This window comes from Nicotiana sylvestris, chromosome 10, assembly GCF_000393655.2.
Source record: "Nicotiana sylvestris chromosome 10, ASM39365v2, whole genome shotgun sequence".
NCBI classification, from domain to species: Eukaryota; Viridiplantae; Streptophyta; class Magnoliopsida; order Solanales; family Solanaceae; genus Nicotiana; species Nicotiana sylvestris.
The window spans coordinates 47,772,855-47,791,437 of NC_091066.1; the positions used below are offsets into that span (position 1 = coordinate 47,772,855).

The 18,583-nt window shown below is 36.2% G+C and overlaps 2 protein-coding genes across 5 annotated transcripts; one reads left to right on the forward strand and one right to left on the reverse strand.

The window, feature by feature from the left end:
• Window positions 1-1,788: 1,788 nt before the first annotated feature.
• LOC104246976 (DEAD-box ATP-dependent RNA helicase 39) lies at window positions 1,789-9,495 on the forward strand. The gene is made up of 9 exons (XM_009802897.2): window positions 1,789-2,391; window positions 5,238-5,333; window positions 5,417-5,605; window positions 5,675-5,815; window positions 6,619-6,759; window positions 7,371-7,513; window positions 8,070-8,199; window positions 8,306-8,354; window positions 8,917-9,495. The coding sequence occupies exons 1-9, from the start codon at window positions 1,849-1,851 to the stop codon at window positions 9,366-9,368; spliced, it is 1,884 nt and encodes a 627-aa protein (XP_009801199.1). The 5' UTR covers window positions 1,789-1,848; the 3' UTR covers window positions 9,369-9,495.
• A 3,246-nt stretch (window positions 9,496-12,741) lies between these two features.
• Window positions 12,742-16,882, reverse strand: LOC104246977 (LRR receptor-like serine/threonine-protein kinase RGI5). Of its 4 annotated transcripts, XM_070160394.1 has the most exons (4): window positions 16,756-16,882; window positions 15,982-16,053; window positions 13,612-15,888; window positions 12,742-13,309 (listed from the first exon to the last, which is right to left on the reverse strand). In XM_070160394.1, the coding sequence occupies exons 1-4, from the start codon at window positions 16,832-16,834 to the stop codon at window positions 12,930-12,932; spliced, it is 2,808 nt and encodes a 935-aa protein (XP_070016495.1). In that variant the 5' UTR covers window positions 16,835-16,882; the 3' UTR covers window positions 12,742-12,929. The 4 variants fall into 4 exon arrangements, with proteins under 4 accessions (XP_070016495.1, XP_070016494.1, XP_009801201.1 ...); XM_070160393.1 differs by having other exon boundaries at window positions 13,612-16,053; XM_009802899.2 differs by having other exon boundaries at window positions 15,982-16,882.
• Window positions 16,883-18,583: the final 1,701 nt, after the last annotated feature.

The window sequence follows — 18,583 nt, forward strand, 5'->3', positions numbered from 1 at the left end:
TATGGTGCATTGGGACTCGAATCCAATGTATTACCCATGTAAAGACATGTTTGACGATAATGACTTGAAACTCTATCAGGATTCAAATCCATGTCTTACCCCAAGCTTTAAAAATAATGCCAATTTATAATGATTACATGCATAAAACCAATTAGTGCTCTAGTGATATCATATTTGTAAGTTCATATGAACTAACACTATAAAAATATTTATTCTACACTAAATAACTAATTGTTGTGGTATTGATTAAAAATTGGACATCGATATCTCAATAACCCAAAGCAAATATCACGTCCGCTAATTTGAATAAAATGAATTAAGTGGTGCATAAATATGATATAAAAATATCATAATAATTTGACAAAAATCGTAAATTAGATAATACCAAAATATGTCTAAACCGTATGTCCAGTTAGTGCATGGTATACATTATTAAATTATATAACTTAATTCGCATGACTTAAAAGGTACTAAATACATGTAGGAACAATACTGGTTAATATGAATACCCTTATTGCACTAAGGTCTTTATCAAGCAATTCCAGTAATAATTTGGTTAAGTGATTTGACATGCTACATAACTAGTATTGTTGCTTTATTATATATCACAATTCAATTTTCAGAAAGTTAATAAGAAAGTAATAATATTTTGCTATACAGTTTACATATTCCAATAGGCTAGCTAGCTATAAAACATAATGATATCACTATTGTCAAGTACCAGCAAAACCATGTTACTTTGCTTTTAAAGTCATTAGTTCATATAATTAGATGAACAATTGAATGAAGGCAGTAAACAATAACAAGGAAAGAATTGATTAGTTTAATAACTATTCCGATCAAACATATATCTGTCCGTGAAACTAAAAGGCCATGAGAATTGTACCAAAGTATAAATTATTTCACAGTTTCTAATGGAACTAAGCTCCAAAGTTAGTTAAAGAAAAAAAAATTGTACCGAATTTTCATACCACAAGATGGAATAGAAATGATAGAATGTTGACTTACTAGGAATATTATCGTTGTCCGATAAGAGATGTAGCAAATAAAGACATATATTTCCATATAGAAATGATTGAACACGTTAATTTGATAAAAACTATCATTAATGAAAAATTTGGTGTAGTACATACCTCTTGTACTAATATTTTATCTTATCAAAATAAAATAGTTACGAATATTATTATTATTATTATATTAATTATATGTGACAGTAAACTAATGTATAATCATTATACTAGGCATACTAAATTGTATTATAAGGTAAAACCATAAGCATACATAATAAAGTATAATTGTAATTTTGTAAATTATGTAGTCTAACGCATGCCACCTATTATTAGTTCACGAAAATTTAACTATACTATATTCATGAACAAGATGCTCAAGTTTATATTATGACAATAGATCATCCATATATACCTTACCAGAAGTGGAATTCAACCTTAAGGTTAGAGACTTCGTGCTGATAACGTGTTATGAAATATAACTCAAAGTAACAATATGGAACAAGAAAATAAAAGCAATTTAGTAAAACATGAACAAGAAATGGAGATAGAGAGAAGGAAGAGATTTCTTCTTCAATTGTGTGTATCTTTCCATTGCAATTACATAGTCTTTTATAGGCATAAAAAATAAAGATGATGGACATAGAGTAGGAAATTTAATCTTTAAGTTATTCACAACATGAACATCCAATGTACAAACTATTCATGACAAGAAAATATTTATTGGTTTGTATTAAAAAACAATATTTAGTTTCTATTTTTTGTTTTGTTTTTGGGTGCCATTATCAGAACTGAAGGCTATGTACAAAACCAAAACACACACAGAAACACAGAGGGCAAAATGGGAGGAACAGGAAGAGCACTGCTAAACCTCTCTCTCACTTCCTCCTCCACTTCTTCCTTCCGTTTCTCTTTCTCTCTCCTCCCTTCCCGTTTGCCTTTCTCCACAAAACCACTTCTTCCCCACCCCCCTAGGGTTTTACTAGGGTTTAGACCCCTTTGTTCTGCCACCACCACCACAACTGCTACTGAAGAATCACTAATTCAACCCATTAAACATTCAATTCTTTTAGAAAGGCTTAGACTTAGACATCTTAAAGAATCTGCAAAGCCCACTTTAGAACCCAAACAACTAACACAAAAATTTAAAGCTGAGGTGAATGATGATGGAGTTAAGAAGAGTAAAAAAAAAGCGGTGGCGTCGAGTTTTGAGGAGTTAGGTTTGAGTGAAGAGGTTATGGGGGCTTTAGGTGAAATGGGTATTGAAGTGCCGACTGAGATTCAGTCAATTGGGATACCTGCTGTGATTGAGGGGAAAAGTGTGGTTTTGGGTTCGCATACGGGATCTGGCAAGACTCTTGCTTATATGTTGCCTATTGTTCAGGTGAAACATTCATATGACTAAGCATATTTAACCTTCAATTTATTACAATGTGTGATTTTGGTTCCTCTATATAGGAAATATGTTACATTTAGATTAATTTTAGAACTGTATTATTACCCTCGATTATGGAGTAACAGTCCAAGTTTAACATAGAACATGGGTAATCCAATGATGCAATGGTATATGATTGGTTAAATTTTTGAAGATACATAAGCAGAGTAATCAAAAGTGCACATTCCAATTTATTGAAGGTTACATTTGCTTAATCAGATATCACAAAGATCAAAATTAGAATTTGCCGATGTTTGAGGGACTAAAAGTGCAAATTCCCTTGGTCGTTTGATTACCAATAGTAGCTTGTACTTATTGTTATTAGTTATTGAGTATACTTGCTGTAGTTTTCTGTCCCATTTTTCTTCTTAGGTTAGTGTGTAGGAGATGGTTTGGATTACTCTTGCTTCATTTCATTTAGGAGAAAAAAATGCTTCATCGATGATGATGCGCTATGGAGCCTGAAATTCCAACAATTTGAACGAAAATGAATTATATCATTCTATCAACTACACTTCAATCCAAAACTAGTTGCGTCGACTGTGGATAAATACTTTGTGTCATTCCAAATAGCTTGTACTTGTTGTTAATAGTTATTGAGTGATACTTGCTGTAGTTTTTTTGTCCCGTTTTTCTTCTTAGGTTAGTGTGTAGGAGATGTTTTGGATTACTCTTGCTTCATTTCATTTAAGAGGAAAAAATGCTTCATCGATGATGATGCGCTATGCAGCCTGAAATTCCAACAATTTGAACGAAAATGAATTATATCAATCTATCAACTACACTTCAATCCAAAACTAGTTGCGTCGACTGTAGGATAAATACTCTGTATCATTCCATATAGCTTGTATTTGTTGTTATTAGTTATTGATTGATACTTGCTGTAGTTTTTTGTCCCGTTTTTCTTCTTAGGTTAGTGTGTAGGAGATAGTTTGGATTACTCTTACTTCATTTCATTTAGGGGGAAAAAATGCTTCATCGATGATGATGCGCTATGCAGCCTGAAATTCCAACAATTTGAACGAAAATGAATTATATCAATCTATCAACTTACACTTCAATCCAAAACTAGTTGCGTCGACTGTAGGATAAATACTCTGTGTCATTCCAAATAGCTTGTACTTGTTGTTATTAGTTATTGAGTGATACTTGCTGTAGTTTTTTGTCCCGTTTTTCTTCTTAGGTTAGTGTGTAGGAGATAGTTTGGATTACTCTTGTTTCATTTCATTTAGGGGAAAAAAATGCTTCATCGATGATGATGCGCTATGCAGCCTGAAATTCCAACAATTTGAATGAAAATGAATTATATCAATCTATCAACTACACTTCAATCCAAAACTAGTTATGTCGACTATAGGATAAATACTCTGTGTCATTCCAAATAGCTTGTACTTGTTGTTATTAGTTATTGAGTGATACTTGCTGTAGTTTTTTGTCCCGTTTTTCTTCTTAGGTTAGTGTGTAGGAGATAGTTTGGATTACTCTTGCTTCATTTCATTTAGGGGAAAAAAATTCTTCATCGATGATGATGCGCTATGCAGCCTGAAATTCCAACAATTTGAACGAAAATTAATTATATCAATCTATCAACTACACTTCAATCCAAAACTAGTTGCTTCAACTATAGGATAAATATTCTGTGTCATTCCAAATAGCTTGTACTTGTTATTAGTTATTGAGTGATACTTGCTGTAGCTTTTTGTCCCGTTTTTCTTCTTAGGTTAGTGTGTAGGAGATAGTTTGGATTACTCTTGCTTCATTTCATTAAGGGGAAAAAATGCTTCATCGATGATGATGCGCTATGCAGCCTGAAATTCCAACAATTTGAACGAAAATGAATTATATCAATCTATCAACTACATGTCAATCCAAAACTAGTTGGGATTGACTATAGGATAAATACTCTGTATCATTCCATTACTGAGTGAATGGTCTTTTAGGGAAAAATTGGGGTAATCTAGAACATGATGCACTTATTCTATACTGAAAAATCTCTTACCAAAAAAAGAAGAAGAAAAAAAAGACGAACTCCTAGTAACACCAGGCCTAGTGTAAGTGTAGAAACATCAACTAAGCCTAAATGCCAACCAAATGGTATCACATATGCAGTTCTTTTGCTTCCATTCTATTCTGGATATGTATTATATGTAGGAATAAATATTCACACTCACGGATGAATCAACATTCTGCATTTACCATACTCTGTTTGGGGGGTTATAAACAGATCATCTGAACTTTGCCTTTGCAATTTCTTTTCTGGGTTTTCATTTGTGTGTAGCAAGAGGGTAAATATATAAAAGAAGAAACTTGTGTGGAACAAGAATTAGAGAGAGGTTAACCTTTCCTTATCAAAAAAAGGTTAACTTGGGAACTTGCTTTGACCTAGTCTAGCAATTTTAAGGAGACTTTTACATATGGCCTTATTCGATGATACAGACACATACTTTATCATTGGTTGCATACTCCTCATCCAACTTCGCTTGGCTTTGCATAAAAATGAATTATTCAGTCTGACAATATCTTTGTAGCTATCAAACATCATGCCAGTGGGAATGTCTTCTGCAAAATAGAGCTTCCTTGTGTTGAAAAGTGTATTTGCATTTAGCTTTGTAGGTTTTAAAGAATTTAACAGGTTTAAGTTGCACAAACTTCACTGACTGATGTATCAGTGAACCAATATATAAACACTCATGTCTTCAGGTAACATGGTATTAAAGCTGATTAGTGGGTTAACTCTTATTCAAAGTTCTTTATTCCTTTTAGCCTGATTTGAGGTATGGTGTTTAATATTTTAGTTGTTGAGACAAGAAGAGGAATTCCATGGTATGCACATGAAGCCTAGGCGCCCCCGAGCTGTTGTGCTATGCCCTACTAGGGAGCTCTGTGAGCAGGTTTATTTACCATTTCGGCAACTAACAATTTTATTAAACGTGAGAGAACTCTTCCGGCTAACAGAATCCAATTGCCATTGCAGGTTTTTCGTGTGGCAAAGTCTATCAGTCATCATGCACGGTTCAGATCTACCATGGTTAGTGGCGGCGGCCGTTTGAGACCTCAAGAAGATTCTTTGGGTGGCCCAATTGACATGATTGTGGGGACTCCAGGCAGGGTTCTACAACATATTGAAGAGGGAAACGTGGTTTATGGTGACATCAGATACTTGGTAATTGTTATTGGTTTCCAGAGTAGGTACTTTGTTTCCAAATATCTTACTGTGAAAATTTCTGGATAGGTCTTGGATGAGGCTGATACCATGTTTGATCGCGGTTTTGGTCCTGATATACGAAAATTTCTTGCACCACTGAAAAACCGTGCTTCGAAGCCTGGTGATGAAGGATTTCAAACTGTGTTGGTGACAGCAACAATGACAAAGGTATGCCAAGTGGATTATGAAAAGGCTAAATAGATAATTTATTTAAAAGGTGATGGTTACTTTGGCAGTAATGTTTCTTATGTTTTTGTTTTTAAAAAACAAAGCTTTATAGTTTAGGTTGAAGTTGATTGGCGGCAAAATTGCAATAAAGCTTTTGTCAAAAGGTTAATGTCATCTAACCTTTTGATTGACATAAGTGGAACTAGATGTCTCCAGACCCTTTTTAGATTTGTCAAAAGGGTTATGTCATGTACCTTCTGAGTGTGTATTTACTGAACTATGTAGAAATTTTCAAGGAGTTAAAAATCAGAAAGTAAAGGAAAGATGGGCCAGAACAATGGATAGAGCTTTGTCCCATAAATTTCAGTAATGGATGCAACACTTAATATTGATGTATAATTATCGTTCTTTCACTGGGTTTGGGAAGGATATTTATGTATGCACTGAAAGACTAATAAAGCTAGAATGCAAAGTTTTATTTGGATCACTATGTCATGTGCAAGACAAGGAGAATTTCATCTAGTACAGCTGAAAGCAGTGTTATCATTGTATTATGTCACTCTATTAACTACTAAGGGTATTAAGGTAAGTGGCCTGTCATCAAAGTTATTCTTTAACCTGCCGTCTAGTAGGTATGCGCTGATTAGGGAGTTGTATGTAATAGCGTCATTGCGGTACGGCTTATTTCTAGTGATGTAGAATTATTTGCATGTGATCATCTCAATCTTACCCATTTTCAATTGATTCAGTGTGCAAGTTTTCTACTTCGAGGTGGTTTCAGCTGATATTTGTATGCTTTGCAGGCAGTTCAAAAGTTGGTTGACGAGGAGTTTCAAGGGATTCAGCATTTACGTACTTCTACATTACATAAGAAGATTGCTTCTGCTCGTCATGATTTCATCAAACTTTCAGGTTCTGAGAACAAGCTGGAGGCGTTGCTACAGGTGTGGCACTATTTATGTACCCTTTCCCGTCATTCCAGGCATGTCTATGAGTGTGTACGTACAGCGCGATATGATAGCTGTATCTAATGGGAAGCAACAGAAAAAAAAATAATTTCTAAATGAAACATGAGTGTGGATCTTTTAGTCCGTTTGGGTAATTTTCCAGACATTGATTTTGTGCACATTTCTCAAACAAGATTTTTCATCTTGAGATCGAGGAATTTAAGTGAAGAATAACTAGTGGACAAACTGTTTCATGCATCTAATGAAGAATTCTGCTGTTATCGTTAGAGTTCTATGGGGTTTTACTGTCACTAAGTGAAAATTTTGGTCAATTTGCTGGAGAAATTAGAGATGATTAAGATTTCAAGGAGAACTAACAGCACTCCCGTTGTTGTCTCTTGGCTTTAGTGTCATAGGTATAGCACTCAAGGTTCGCAGTTTCATGTTACAATTTGAGTTGATATTTGAAAGATGTGAATTCTTGCCATGGGTGGCAATGTACAAGTAGTTCACAAAACGACAAAAAGCCTTGCGTATAATTGTGCTCATTGTAGCTCACAATATATAAAGCAGCAAAGCTTTCTGATTTACATTATGCAATTTTCCAGGTTCTTGAGCCAAGTTTAGCAAAGGGCAATAGAGTGATGGTATTCTGTAACACGTTGAATTCCAGTCGTGCTGTGGATCACTTTCTCAGTGAAAACCAATTTTCTACTGTTAACTACCATGGGGAAGTTCCAGCAGAACAAAGGTAAGAAGAGAGAAGTTGAATAATATTCCTGCAACAGGCAATACATTGCCTAGTCTACTACCCTGACTCTTGTCTTAATCGTTTTGCTTTTACTTTGAGTCTTTGGCCTCCTCCATACTTCAGCCCCTTTACGTACCCTTCACTTATAGTTTCTGACTTTATCATTGATTGGTTATCAGCCATCGTCCTGAGGAACATAAGAACGAGACATCTTGTTTGTCATTCTTTATTTTGACATTATTCTGGTCTTGTCCTCCACTATGATTATTTTCTCTTTTGCTGCTGTTTGTGCATTTATCCTCCAGTTAAAAGATGGAAATAACAGCAATAGCCTCAATTTGCAACTCAAATTTATAAATACTGAACTGTTCTCCTGTCCAAAAAAAGACACTGAATTTTTTCTTAGGTGAAAGATTCTAAGATGTTAGAAAGTCAAGATTGATGAAATGTCCATGACGTTGTAATGGAGTTATGGTCCCTGTAATCTAAGAATTGCTCCATCAAGTTTTAGATGCTGCACTTTTTCCCTCCATTGGTAACAGCATTTCTTCTGCAGGGTTGAAAACCTTGCAAAGTTTAAGAGCGATGAAGGAGATTGTCCCACTTTGGTCTGCACAGACTTGGCTGCTAGAGGGCTGGATTTAGATGTGGATCATGTCGTCATGTTTGATTTCCCTAAGAATTCTGTAAGCACTTGCTTGGGTTTTGCCTAACATGTCATCTTCTTGTCATTACAAGCTAAAACCGTTTTTGTATGTTTAAATCCTTATCCTTTTCTTTTGCCTGTTCTAGATTGATTATCTCCATCGCACTGGAAGGACTGCTCGTATGGGTGCCAAAGGTTGGTTTGCATGAATCTTAATACAATTCGTTTTCCTAGTTGAGTTTAGTCCTTCACTTGACAGCTTTTTGTTGGTACTGTGAATGCAGAGCATGTTTGCTCGTTACATAAACTAGATGTGCATTCTTAGTAATCGTAGCTGTTTTTCCTTTCCTTGAGAATAAATTTTTTGATAAGGCAACTATTCATCGAACATAATGGGGGAAGACCCCCTGTATATAAGTGGTATAAAAGAAGTGGATAACCTACCCCAAACATGCTCTCCACAAAATGCACCCTAACATCTATGCTAACAGCAATCTCGTTAGTGATCCAAAAGGTCAACAAATGCAAGAAGTTAGTCTATCCAATAGTATTCTCTTTCCAGAGGAAATTACCACGGTGCCTCATGGTGATTTTGATAATGTTGCTTTGCGTGCTTGGTTTTTGAATGATGCATGTGCTTCATACTTCATATATGCACCTTTGAAATTCTTATTGCTCATCATTTAGGTTATAATTTGTTTTAGTTGGCAGCTCTCAGGCCTGCAAAGTTTCCAATATAACTTTTTTGCATGTGTAGGGAAAGTTACAAGTTTGGTTTCCAAAAAGGACTTGCTTTTAGCCGCTCGCATCGAGGAAGCCATGATGAAGAATGAGAGCTTGGAGGCTCTCTCAGTAGACGGTGTCAAAAGGGATATTGCCAGGTCTCGCATAACTGAACAGAAGGACAAGCGTGAAAAGTTGGTCAAAGTTTCAAATTCAAGAGGCAAGACTAAAGCTTCCACAGGTAAATCCTCCAGTGTTCGCAGAAAGACCGATCCAAAAAAATCTTCCGGAGCAAAGTCTGGCAAAGTACCAGCTAAGTCAAAACCAACCATAGCAATCAAGGTATCAAAGAGGGTTAGCACTTCCACTGGTAAGAAACGAGGAGACAGTCGAAGCTCTAGCGTCTCCACGTCGAAACTAAATGTTGTTGGATTCAGGGGCAGGAGTTCATCATCGAGTAAAAACGCAAATGTTAGGGCTGGTTAACATGCCTAGAGTTCAATCATGTATACTGAATTTTGTTTTCTTTTCTTTCTCCTTGTAAAATTTATGGTTGGTCATTTTGATATTTTCATTCATCAAATTGTGCAATGTCAAGAGCCCTTCTCCATGACTTGTCATTGTTGTTCCCTTTTTGTCACTATATTGCAATTGTCAGACTGTTCAGAACGTGAGTGACCCTCTGTTATTAGAGATGGAGAAAATCTCTTCTTGAATATGGAGATTTTCGACCAATGATTCCATGACTTTTGCTTGAACGTTCTGCCAAAAGGATGATGAGCTATGGTGAGCCTTACCACTCCTGCAAAATTTGTTGTAACCTAAGAATTCCTGAAGAAAAAAAAAAGCTCGCTTATGCATTCACTTTTCTCGCAATTCTCTCCTGCTAATTGCCTACCCATCAAAACCTAAAAAACAGGTTCGACTGGGAAAACCTCAGCAAAGATTCACTCTGTGAGACGTTTAGTAGTTCCTGACTTGGTCTTAGAAGCGAAAGTCTCAGCCGCTGGTTGGACTCTTGACCTCTATAGGAACCCCTTTTCAATCAAGAAAGAGAAATCAATTCGCGATGATGAAATTTTTTGTCACCTGTAAGTGTATCTCTCATCCTCCATTCTTTTTCTTACCACCATTCGTGAGCACGTGATTTTGCTATATGTGAAATACTCCTATAAAATCAAAGAAAATAGATTTTTTCTAATTTTTTGTCATTTTATAGGACTTTTATTAATTGTTTGCATTTTTGTGCACGTTTAATTCTTATTAAAATCATGAAAAATACTAAAATACCATGCATTGCATTTTGATTTTGTTTTTATACTTTTAGGATTCATTAGTTAATTAATTGTTGTACTAAAGATGAAAATCACAAAAATAACTCATTTTACATTTTTACCTTTTAATTTTTAGATTATTGATTTTTCTCTTTTGATTTAGGATCAAGTAATTGTTATAAATATTATAATTAGCTTAATTTTACAATTTAGACTAATTTAGGAATTTGATTTAGGTTTTTTCTTAATTAAAAAAAAAGGAAAAAGAAAAGGAAATAAGGAAAAAGAAATTGAAGAAAAGGTTTAATTGGATATTGGGCTAGTTCTTGCACCCAAATCAGACCCAAATTTTCTTACCTAGCCCAAAAAACAGACCCGACCCGCCTGACCCAAAACCCCTACTCTTTTAATTGAAAGACCTAGACCTAATCACATCAGAAGATGGGACCTCACCCTAAAGAAGCTAGAAAAACGACGCTCCATTTTCCCCCCTAAAAAGAGACGAAAACTGACCCTTCTCCTGGACTCTGTCAACGGTACACCCCTCTCCATTGCTCAACAAGAACGATCAGATTTCTACCCCAAGTTGAAAACGGCGAACCTACCTATCAAAAATAATTTTTTTTTTGATTCTCTCTTTGAGTTGGAGAAAAAACCAGTGAACTCATATCCTTGACAAAAGCAGCAGCCAAATCTCGAAGCCCTTTTAAATTCGGCCGAGAATGTAGGACACACGCACACATGTATACAAAAGGAGTTTAAGAAGGGAAAACAAGGTAGAAAAGAGGATTAGGAAGCTGTCCCAGATTTCAGTTCATCTATTCAATATTTTCTGGGATTTCTAAAGTGACCGAGCTTTTAAAATTGTTGGTTTGTTGATTCTGCTTGTTTCTGGATTTATTGAGCTTTGTTTTCATACTTTCAGACCTTTATTTGGTCCTTGATTGTTGTGTTTTGCATTTAGGTATGTGATTTCTTATTTGTTCTTCACTATTGGAGTTTATGAATGAAGCTTGTGCTATCTGCAAATGAGTTCATATTTAATTTCTTCGATCCAACTTGTTTGATTCTCAACCTGTTCATGTTCTTCTTTTCTGATGAGTTTTCAGTGACCTCCATGTACTTTTGTTTGTCCAGCCTGTTTGTTTTGTTAAAATTTTATTAATTAACTGTTAAAAAAAAAGTCTCGCCCTTGGCATTCATAGCACAATTTTGGAAGGATCACACAAAGTCTGGTTCATTTGGGCCCCAAATGATGAGTAGCGGCCCAATATCCCTGCTGCACCCTCTTTTATTCAATAAGGCCCTTTGAAATATTAGTCTTCAGGCCCAGACAATGGAACTAGCTGAGAATTTCAACGCCTTCACTAAATCAGAAACATAATCAACCATACTAATTCCTATTAGTTAAATCTCATACTTTACCCACATCATTTTATAATCTTTGAACCTCCACAGTCAATCTCAAACTTAGAAAACTAATTAATTCATATAAACACTCTTAGTTTGCTTTAGGCACGCAATTAAATTATTACAACTACGGGTACGATTCCCTTGATGTAGTTGTGATACATAATTTCAAATTAGATTAAGGTAGGAGCAACTTTAATTTGCCTTAGAGAAAAATACAAATCTTTTCTTTTTTAAAAATAATTTGAGGTGTGCCATACACAAACAAAAATCCATAAGCTATGACCCTCACATCAATATTAACTTAGTATAGAAAACACATTTTGAACATCGTAGTTTGCTTTAGGCGTGATTAAATAATAAATTATCGTGGCCATGGGTACGGTTCCCGTGGTATGGTCCGATACGTAAATCCCAATTCGGGTGTGCATTTCATGTGACCCGATCATAACAACTCCGAATAATAATAAAATAAACATATTGCGAATCACGGGTGTATTTCATGTAGCGTGGTTTGCGGTGTGTTCTAAAAACGGCAAGTGTACGACAATCGTAACTTGTTCAAGAAATAATTCCATAAATCTTAAAAAGAGGTCAAAATAATTAGAAGCGGTTATAAAGTTAAAAATGCATAATAGGTTTAAAACGTGTAGTAAATCAGATAATAGGCCAATTATTAAAAGTTTAAGCGACCGTGCTAGAACCACGGAACCCGGGAGTGCCTAACACCTTCTCCCGGGTTAATAGAATTCCTTATCTAGAATTTCTGGTTCGCAGACTTATAAAGTAAAGTCGAATTTCCTCGATTTGGGATTTATAAATCGGTGACTTGGGACACCAAATAAACTATTCCAAGTGGCGACTCTGATAAATTAAATAATCCCATTTCGAATAATATCACTTTAATTGTAAAAACTCTCATATCCCCTCTCGGGTGGTAAAAAGGAGGTGTGACACCATTAAAATTGAATTATTTTAATATTGATTGAAAAGGACATTAATTGAAAACGTTATGTAACTTAGAATTGCACGCCTCTGCTGACAAGCTAATTGATTAGTCCAATTCCATGAGCATGGTGTAGTTGTTGCTTGCTTGCCAATGTCAGACTAAAATGTGATAAACTGTAATCACTATAAGCAAATTATGCAGCATAAAGAAAAGTAGTGAAGAAATAAAGAGGCAACTAAGCTAACACTAAATGTTTTCTGAAACTGTACAAGAATTCCTACACTAATCTATGCCTGGAAACTTGAATTCTACTCTTTTCCTACAATGACTAGCCTTTCTTCTACCTTGGCAACAGAGAAAATAAATGCCTACACCTCTAAAATAAAAGAGACAGGAAAGATAAGCAAAAAAGAATCAACTTTGAGTTAACTGATTTATTAAAGGCTGAGAAGTTTTTCCAAATTCTTCAGGTGGGCTCTTCACTTCCATTAGAAGTGCCACCACTTCTTTCATGGTTGGCCTTTCACTTGGTGATGAATTCACACAGAACATAGCTATTCCAATTGTTTGTAGCATTTCTTGTACCATTTGATCCGGTAAAGCCCGTAGCTTGGAATCCAAAATTGTAACAGCTGGTTCAAAGCTTCCCATCTTCTTCTTTACCCACTCAACAATGTGTAGTCCATCACCAATCTGAGGCTCAATTGCACTACGTCCACTCAGTATTTCCAGCAACACCACTCCATAACTGTAGACATCGCTTTTTTCTGTTATATTCACTGTGTATCCATATTCTGCAGCCATAGTGGTAAAAATTCATGTCAAAATCTATGAGCACAACTTGTTTAGCTTACACTTCCAAATTTGACAATAAATTACAACATTGTGATTTGACCTATAACTGAAAACTGTTAAAGACATAATTAAATAAATAAAAGTATACCCTCTCTAACAGCTTAAGCTTTTAGAAAAGATGGGGATGCAATTCAATACAAACATAAAAAAACATCACATTTATTCAGGAAAAAGAAAAAAAATTGTCCTATAAAAGCAGCCAACATTTAAGATGAGAAATAGAAAGTTGAAAGATACATGCCTGGAGCTATATACCCATAAGATCCTGCTAGTCTGGACATCGCTTGATAATTTGGAGAATTCATCAGCTTTGCAAGTCCAAAATCTGCTAAATAAGCCTCAAATTTGGAGTCAAGGAGTATGTTGTTGCACTTGACATCTCTATGAAGAATTGCTGGCACACAGTAATGGTGAAGATAAGCAAGTCCTTGAGCTGATCCAACTGCAATCTTGTACCTGATTTCCCAGTCCAAGTTCCTGTTGCTTTGCAAGAGCTGTTGAAGATTACCATTTGAAATGTAGTTGTAGAGAAGAAGTTTAGTACTCTTGTTTGAACAGTATCCAAGGAGCTTCACTATGTTGCGATGCCTTATGTGACCGAGAATTTGAATTTCAGCAGCGAAAGAATCTATTGGTTCCTCATCTTTCTTTGTTTTCCAGAGCTTCTTAACCGCAATCAACTCGCCATTTGGCATTTCTGCTCTATAAACAACTCCTGAGCAGCCTTTCCCAATAATGTTTTCACCTTTCAAGCAATCCAAGATGTTGTCAATGGTGAAATTGGCCTTTTGGAAGGGGATGAAAGTCCACGGATAGGAAAAATCTTCTGCCCCTACTGCAGAGGCTGACATGCCTGGGGATTTCTCAAATTCATATCTCCGTTTCCTTGTCACAAAAAACAGCGGTGCCACGACTGCTATGGCAACAGATATCACGATCACTGCAACCAAAGCTATGGATTTTACAGACTTCAATCTGGACCTTCCCGTTATACGAGCAGAACAAGCAGAGCCATCAATTGATTCACAAAGGTGTAAATTATCAAGAAAAGAGTTTGATGTGAGTGTTCTAAAGAATGGCGTTACAGGAATAGGCCCTGATAAACTATTGTAAGATACATTTAAAGTAGTGAGACTGGTCAGAGAGCTTAGAATCGCGATGTTTCCACTCAGTATATTGTGAGAAATATCAAGAGATTGCAACCGTGTCAATCCGGATAAACTTTCAGGGAGTTCGCCTGTGAAACGGTTTGAGCTCAAATCCAAGCTGATTGTTAAGCTTGTCATATAACCAATCTCAGGTGAAATTGCACCAGATAAACCATTGGAGCTCAAGTCAAGTAGAGTTAACTTCTGCAAGTTGCTAAATGACTTTGGAATTGGACCAGTAAGCAGATTATTGCTGAGAATAAGTTTGTTCAAGTAACTGAGATTACCAAAACTCCCTGGAATCTCACCAGTGAAGCTGTTCTTGCTGAGATCAAGCTGCTCTAAGTTCACGAGCTCTCCCAATGTTGATGGTATTTCCCCAGTTAGGTAATTGTTATGCACATCCAACAGCTCAAGAACCGTAATGTCGGCAACTTCAGAAGGTAATTCACCAGAGAAATGGTTCATGTATAAATCAAGAAACACAAGATTCTGCAGCTGTCCTATCTCCTTCGGTATTGGTCCAGAAAACTGGTTTTCACCGAGCCTCAACCTCACCAGAGACTGGCACTGTGCCACACTTGGCGGCAAACTTCCTGTTAACGAATTTCCAAGGAACAACAACCTACTCAGCTTCTTCAAACTGAATATCTCTTCAGGTATTGAACCAGTGAGATTGTTCCTTGAGAGGTCAAGTGAATATAGTTCAGTACAGTTCCCAAAAGCAGCTGGAATGGTTCCTGAAACCGAATTCCCCCACAATAAGAAACTCTGCAAGTACTTCAAGTTCCCAACTTGCCAAGGAATAGCCCCTGATAATTGGTTCTTATCAAGCTGAAGAGCTGTTAAGCTACTACAATTACTCAACTGCATTGGAATAGCACTAGTAAGTGCATTATCCGACAAGTGAAGTTGTTCAAGAACCTCTAGCTTTCCCAGATCACCCGGAATTTCACCAGACAAATCATTTGCAGAAACATCAAGAACTACAAGAGATGAACAATTTGAAAGCTCAGCCGGAACAGGGCCAGTAAGCAAATTTCCCCATAAAAGTAAGCTAGTAAGCTTTTGTAACTTGCCCAACTGAGGAGGTATTGAACCAGTGAGCTTATTCATGTGCAAGTATAAGTTCCTAAGCTCTGAACACATCCCAAGTTCAGGTGGTATTGAACCGAAGACTTCAGTATCATATATTGCCAAAGTTTGGAGATTAATTAAATTACCAAATGTGGGTGGAATAACCCCAGAAAGTCCAGTGGCCGCGACACCAAACGTTGTGAGATTGGTGAGTAGGCCTAATCGTGCTGGTATTTCGCCAGTTAGCTGTGGATTTCCTCCAATCCTGAATTGTTGAAGTGACACCAAGGAGCCTAATTGAGAAGGAATCGATCCGTTAAGGAGATTATCTTGGAGACAGAGGATTTCTAGTGAAGTAAGATTGGCAAGTTGTTGTGGGATTTTACCAGTCAATCTGTTTGAATTCAAGAACAGGAACTGAAGTGAGGTAAGCCCACCAAGTTTTGAGGGAATAGGCCCTGAAAGAGAATTAGAAGAAAGGTCCAAAAGCGTAAGATGAGTAAATGAACCAATTAAGGATGAAGGGATTGTGCCTGATATATTTGTAGAAGAAAGATTGAGAAGCTGAAGAGATGAAAGGGAAGAGAGGTCAAAGGGTAAATAAGATAGATTGAGAAATGTATTTGGAAGAGAAACTGAAATAACTCTTTGTTGAGGAGAACAAGAAATGCCTTGCCAAGAACATGGAGTTAAACTTGAAGTATTCCAAGAAGAAAGTACAGAAGATGATGATTTAGCATAAGGGTCAGCTGCTTTTAGAAGAGAGAGCAAAACTTGTCCATCAGAGGAGAGAGAGTTCACTAATACAGCTTTTCTTGGACTCAAACTTATACAGAAGAAGAAAAAAATGAAAAAATATGAAAAAGTTGGTGAAGAGGTAACAAAATGATGGTTTGTCATCTTCTTCAGTTTTTGAGCCTTTGAAATGGAATAACAGTGGAAGTCAAGAAATGGCAACACAAATGGTGGAAGTGAAAGTCGATTGTAGGAGACAACATGCATGTGAAAGAAGCTTAGTTTAATTATGGGAATGCTTCAAACTCGCACCATCTCTTGTTGAAAACATCATGCATGAAATAAAACTTATTGTATTACCTTTATGAAACACTAAAATGCTTTTCTTGATATTGAAAAGAAGGTTCTTATGTACACTTTCTTACCGGAAAAAATGAATTCTTCCTCCCAGCTCCTCCACATACGGTGGTACGTACTACAAGTGGTGGTGGTGGTGTTGAACATGGTGGGTGGCACAAAACCAAGTTATTACGTTCTCTTCACTTCGCTCGAGTCTGTTATTTTGCATTTTACGAAAAATAGAGCATGGAGTAGCTAGGGCTTTGAGCTTTATTATCTTTCCTCATTAAATGAAACTTTTTCGTGACGAGAGGGGTTGCTCCGATGGTAAGCAACCCCATTTCTAACAAAGAGGTTGTGAGTTCGAGTCACCCCAAGAGTAAGGTGGAGAGTTCTTGGTGGGAAGGATGCCGAGGGTCTATTTGGAAACAGCCTCTCTATCTATGGTAGGGGTAAGGTCTGCGTACACACTACCCTCCCCAGACCCCACTAGTGAAATTATACTGGATTGTTGTTGTTGTAAGAGCAAATGCAGCTGCATTATATTTAAATGTCAAAACTTTCTTTTTAATTAAAGTTTATTTAACAAAATGATCCGGGCGCCACAATTATTTATGAATATAAAAGTGTGTTAGTAATTAGTGTTCCTTTTGCTTCATTCTATGTGGCAAGAGTTTAGTGCATGAAGATGCGAGTTAAACGTAAAAATTGCACGGGCGATCAAATGAAGATGAGATTTAAACGTAAAAATTGTATGGGGCGCTCTGTTTGGTCGCCCACATTTAACCTATACCTATTTTTTTAAATTTTTTTAATTTATACCTACTTTTAAACAACTTCAGCCCCTTTTCTCCTCCTCCTTTTCCTCTTTCGTTTTCTTCTTTCTTCTTCTATAACGATGACTTCAACATTATTTTAAAGTACCCATCATCACGAAGGAGTAGTAGGTGCTACAATCCACTGACTTGAAATCTTGAATCGACCTCTTGAAGTTGAGAAGTGGCTGGCTGTATTCTATCTTCCTTGGTAAGTATTAAACGTGCCCGAAAATTTTAAGATTCTCTCTGCAACAAAAATTAATACTACTTGTGTTTTGGAGCTTGAAGTCACTCATAAGTGCTCAGTTGCCTTATAATCAGAAACTGCCTAAGGCTCAGCGAAAAACATCTGACCACAGAAGACAACTCAAAGCTACAATAAGAATGGGTAGACTGCACCAATTATATGAATCATAGTAACCACATTTAAACATATTTTATCATTAGCGGTGCAGTAAACCAAGGATTGATCAACTAACTTTTGCAATCGTGGCATGGTTCCTACAACTTGCTGAAGTTAATCAAATATAGAACAAAAGCTGAAACAAAAACTTCAGCTCTAGAGCTGAAGTTCCCCAGTTACAAAATAAAAACTTCACCAGTTACAAAACAAAAATTTCAGCTCTAGAGCTGAAGTTCGCCAGTTACAATCAAAAACTTCAGCTCTAGAGCAGAAATTCGCCAGTTACAAAACAAAAACACAAAAACAAAACTTCAGTTCTAGAGCTGAAGTTCGTCAGTTACAAAACAAAAATTTCAGCTCTAGAGCTGAACTTCAGGCCCGACTACTAGAATGCTGAAATTTTGCGTGATTGCCTTTGCTACTTCAGCCTCGTATGCTGAAGTTATGCGAAAAAGCTAGTATGCTTGCAATATTTTTTTGCAAAGGGGGCACAAGTTAAAACGTGACACAAAAAGCGGGTATAGATGCAAATACTTCAAAATTTCAGTATATCGGACTTAGATTCTTCAAGTTTTTTGAGATAATAATATATATTTGGATAACACATATAAAGTACTACGGATCATAATAATTAATAATTTAAAATACTTAAAAAATACTCAAAAGAATAATAGTCAAAGAAAAATCTATTTA

Coding starts and splice junctions, on each gene's coding strand:
- LOC104246976 (XM_009802897.2), top strand. CDS start 1,849: ATGGGAGGAACAGGAAGAGCACTGCTAAACCTCTCTCTCACTTCCTCC. Junction 5,334..5,416: donor CTAGGGAGCTCTGTGAGCAG/GTTTATTTACCA, acceptor TTGCCATTGCAG/GTTTTTCGTGTGGCAAAGTC. Junction 8,355..8,916: donor TGCTCGTATGGGTGCCAAAG/GTTGGTTTGCAT, acceptor TTGCATGTGTAG/GGAAAGTTACAAGTTTGGTT.
- LOC104246977 (XM_009802898.2), bottom strand. CDS start 16,597: ATGCATGTTGTCTCCTACAATCGACTTTCACTTCCACCATTTGTGTTG. Junction 13,310..13,611: donor TTATGGGTATATAGCTCCAG/GCATGTATCTTT, acceptor CTATGGCTGCAG/AATATGGATACACAGTGAAT.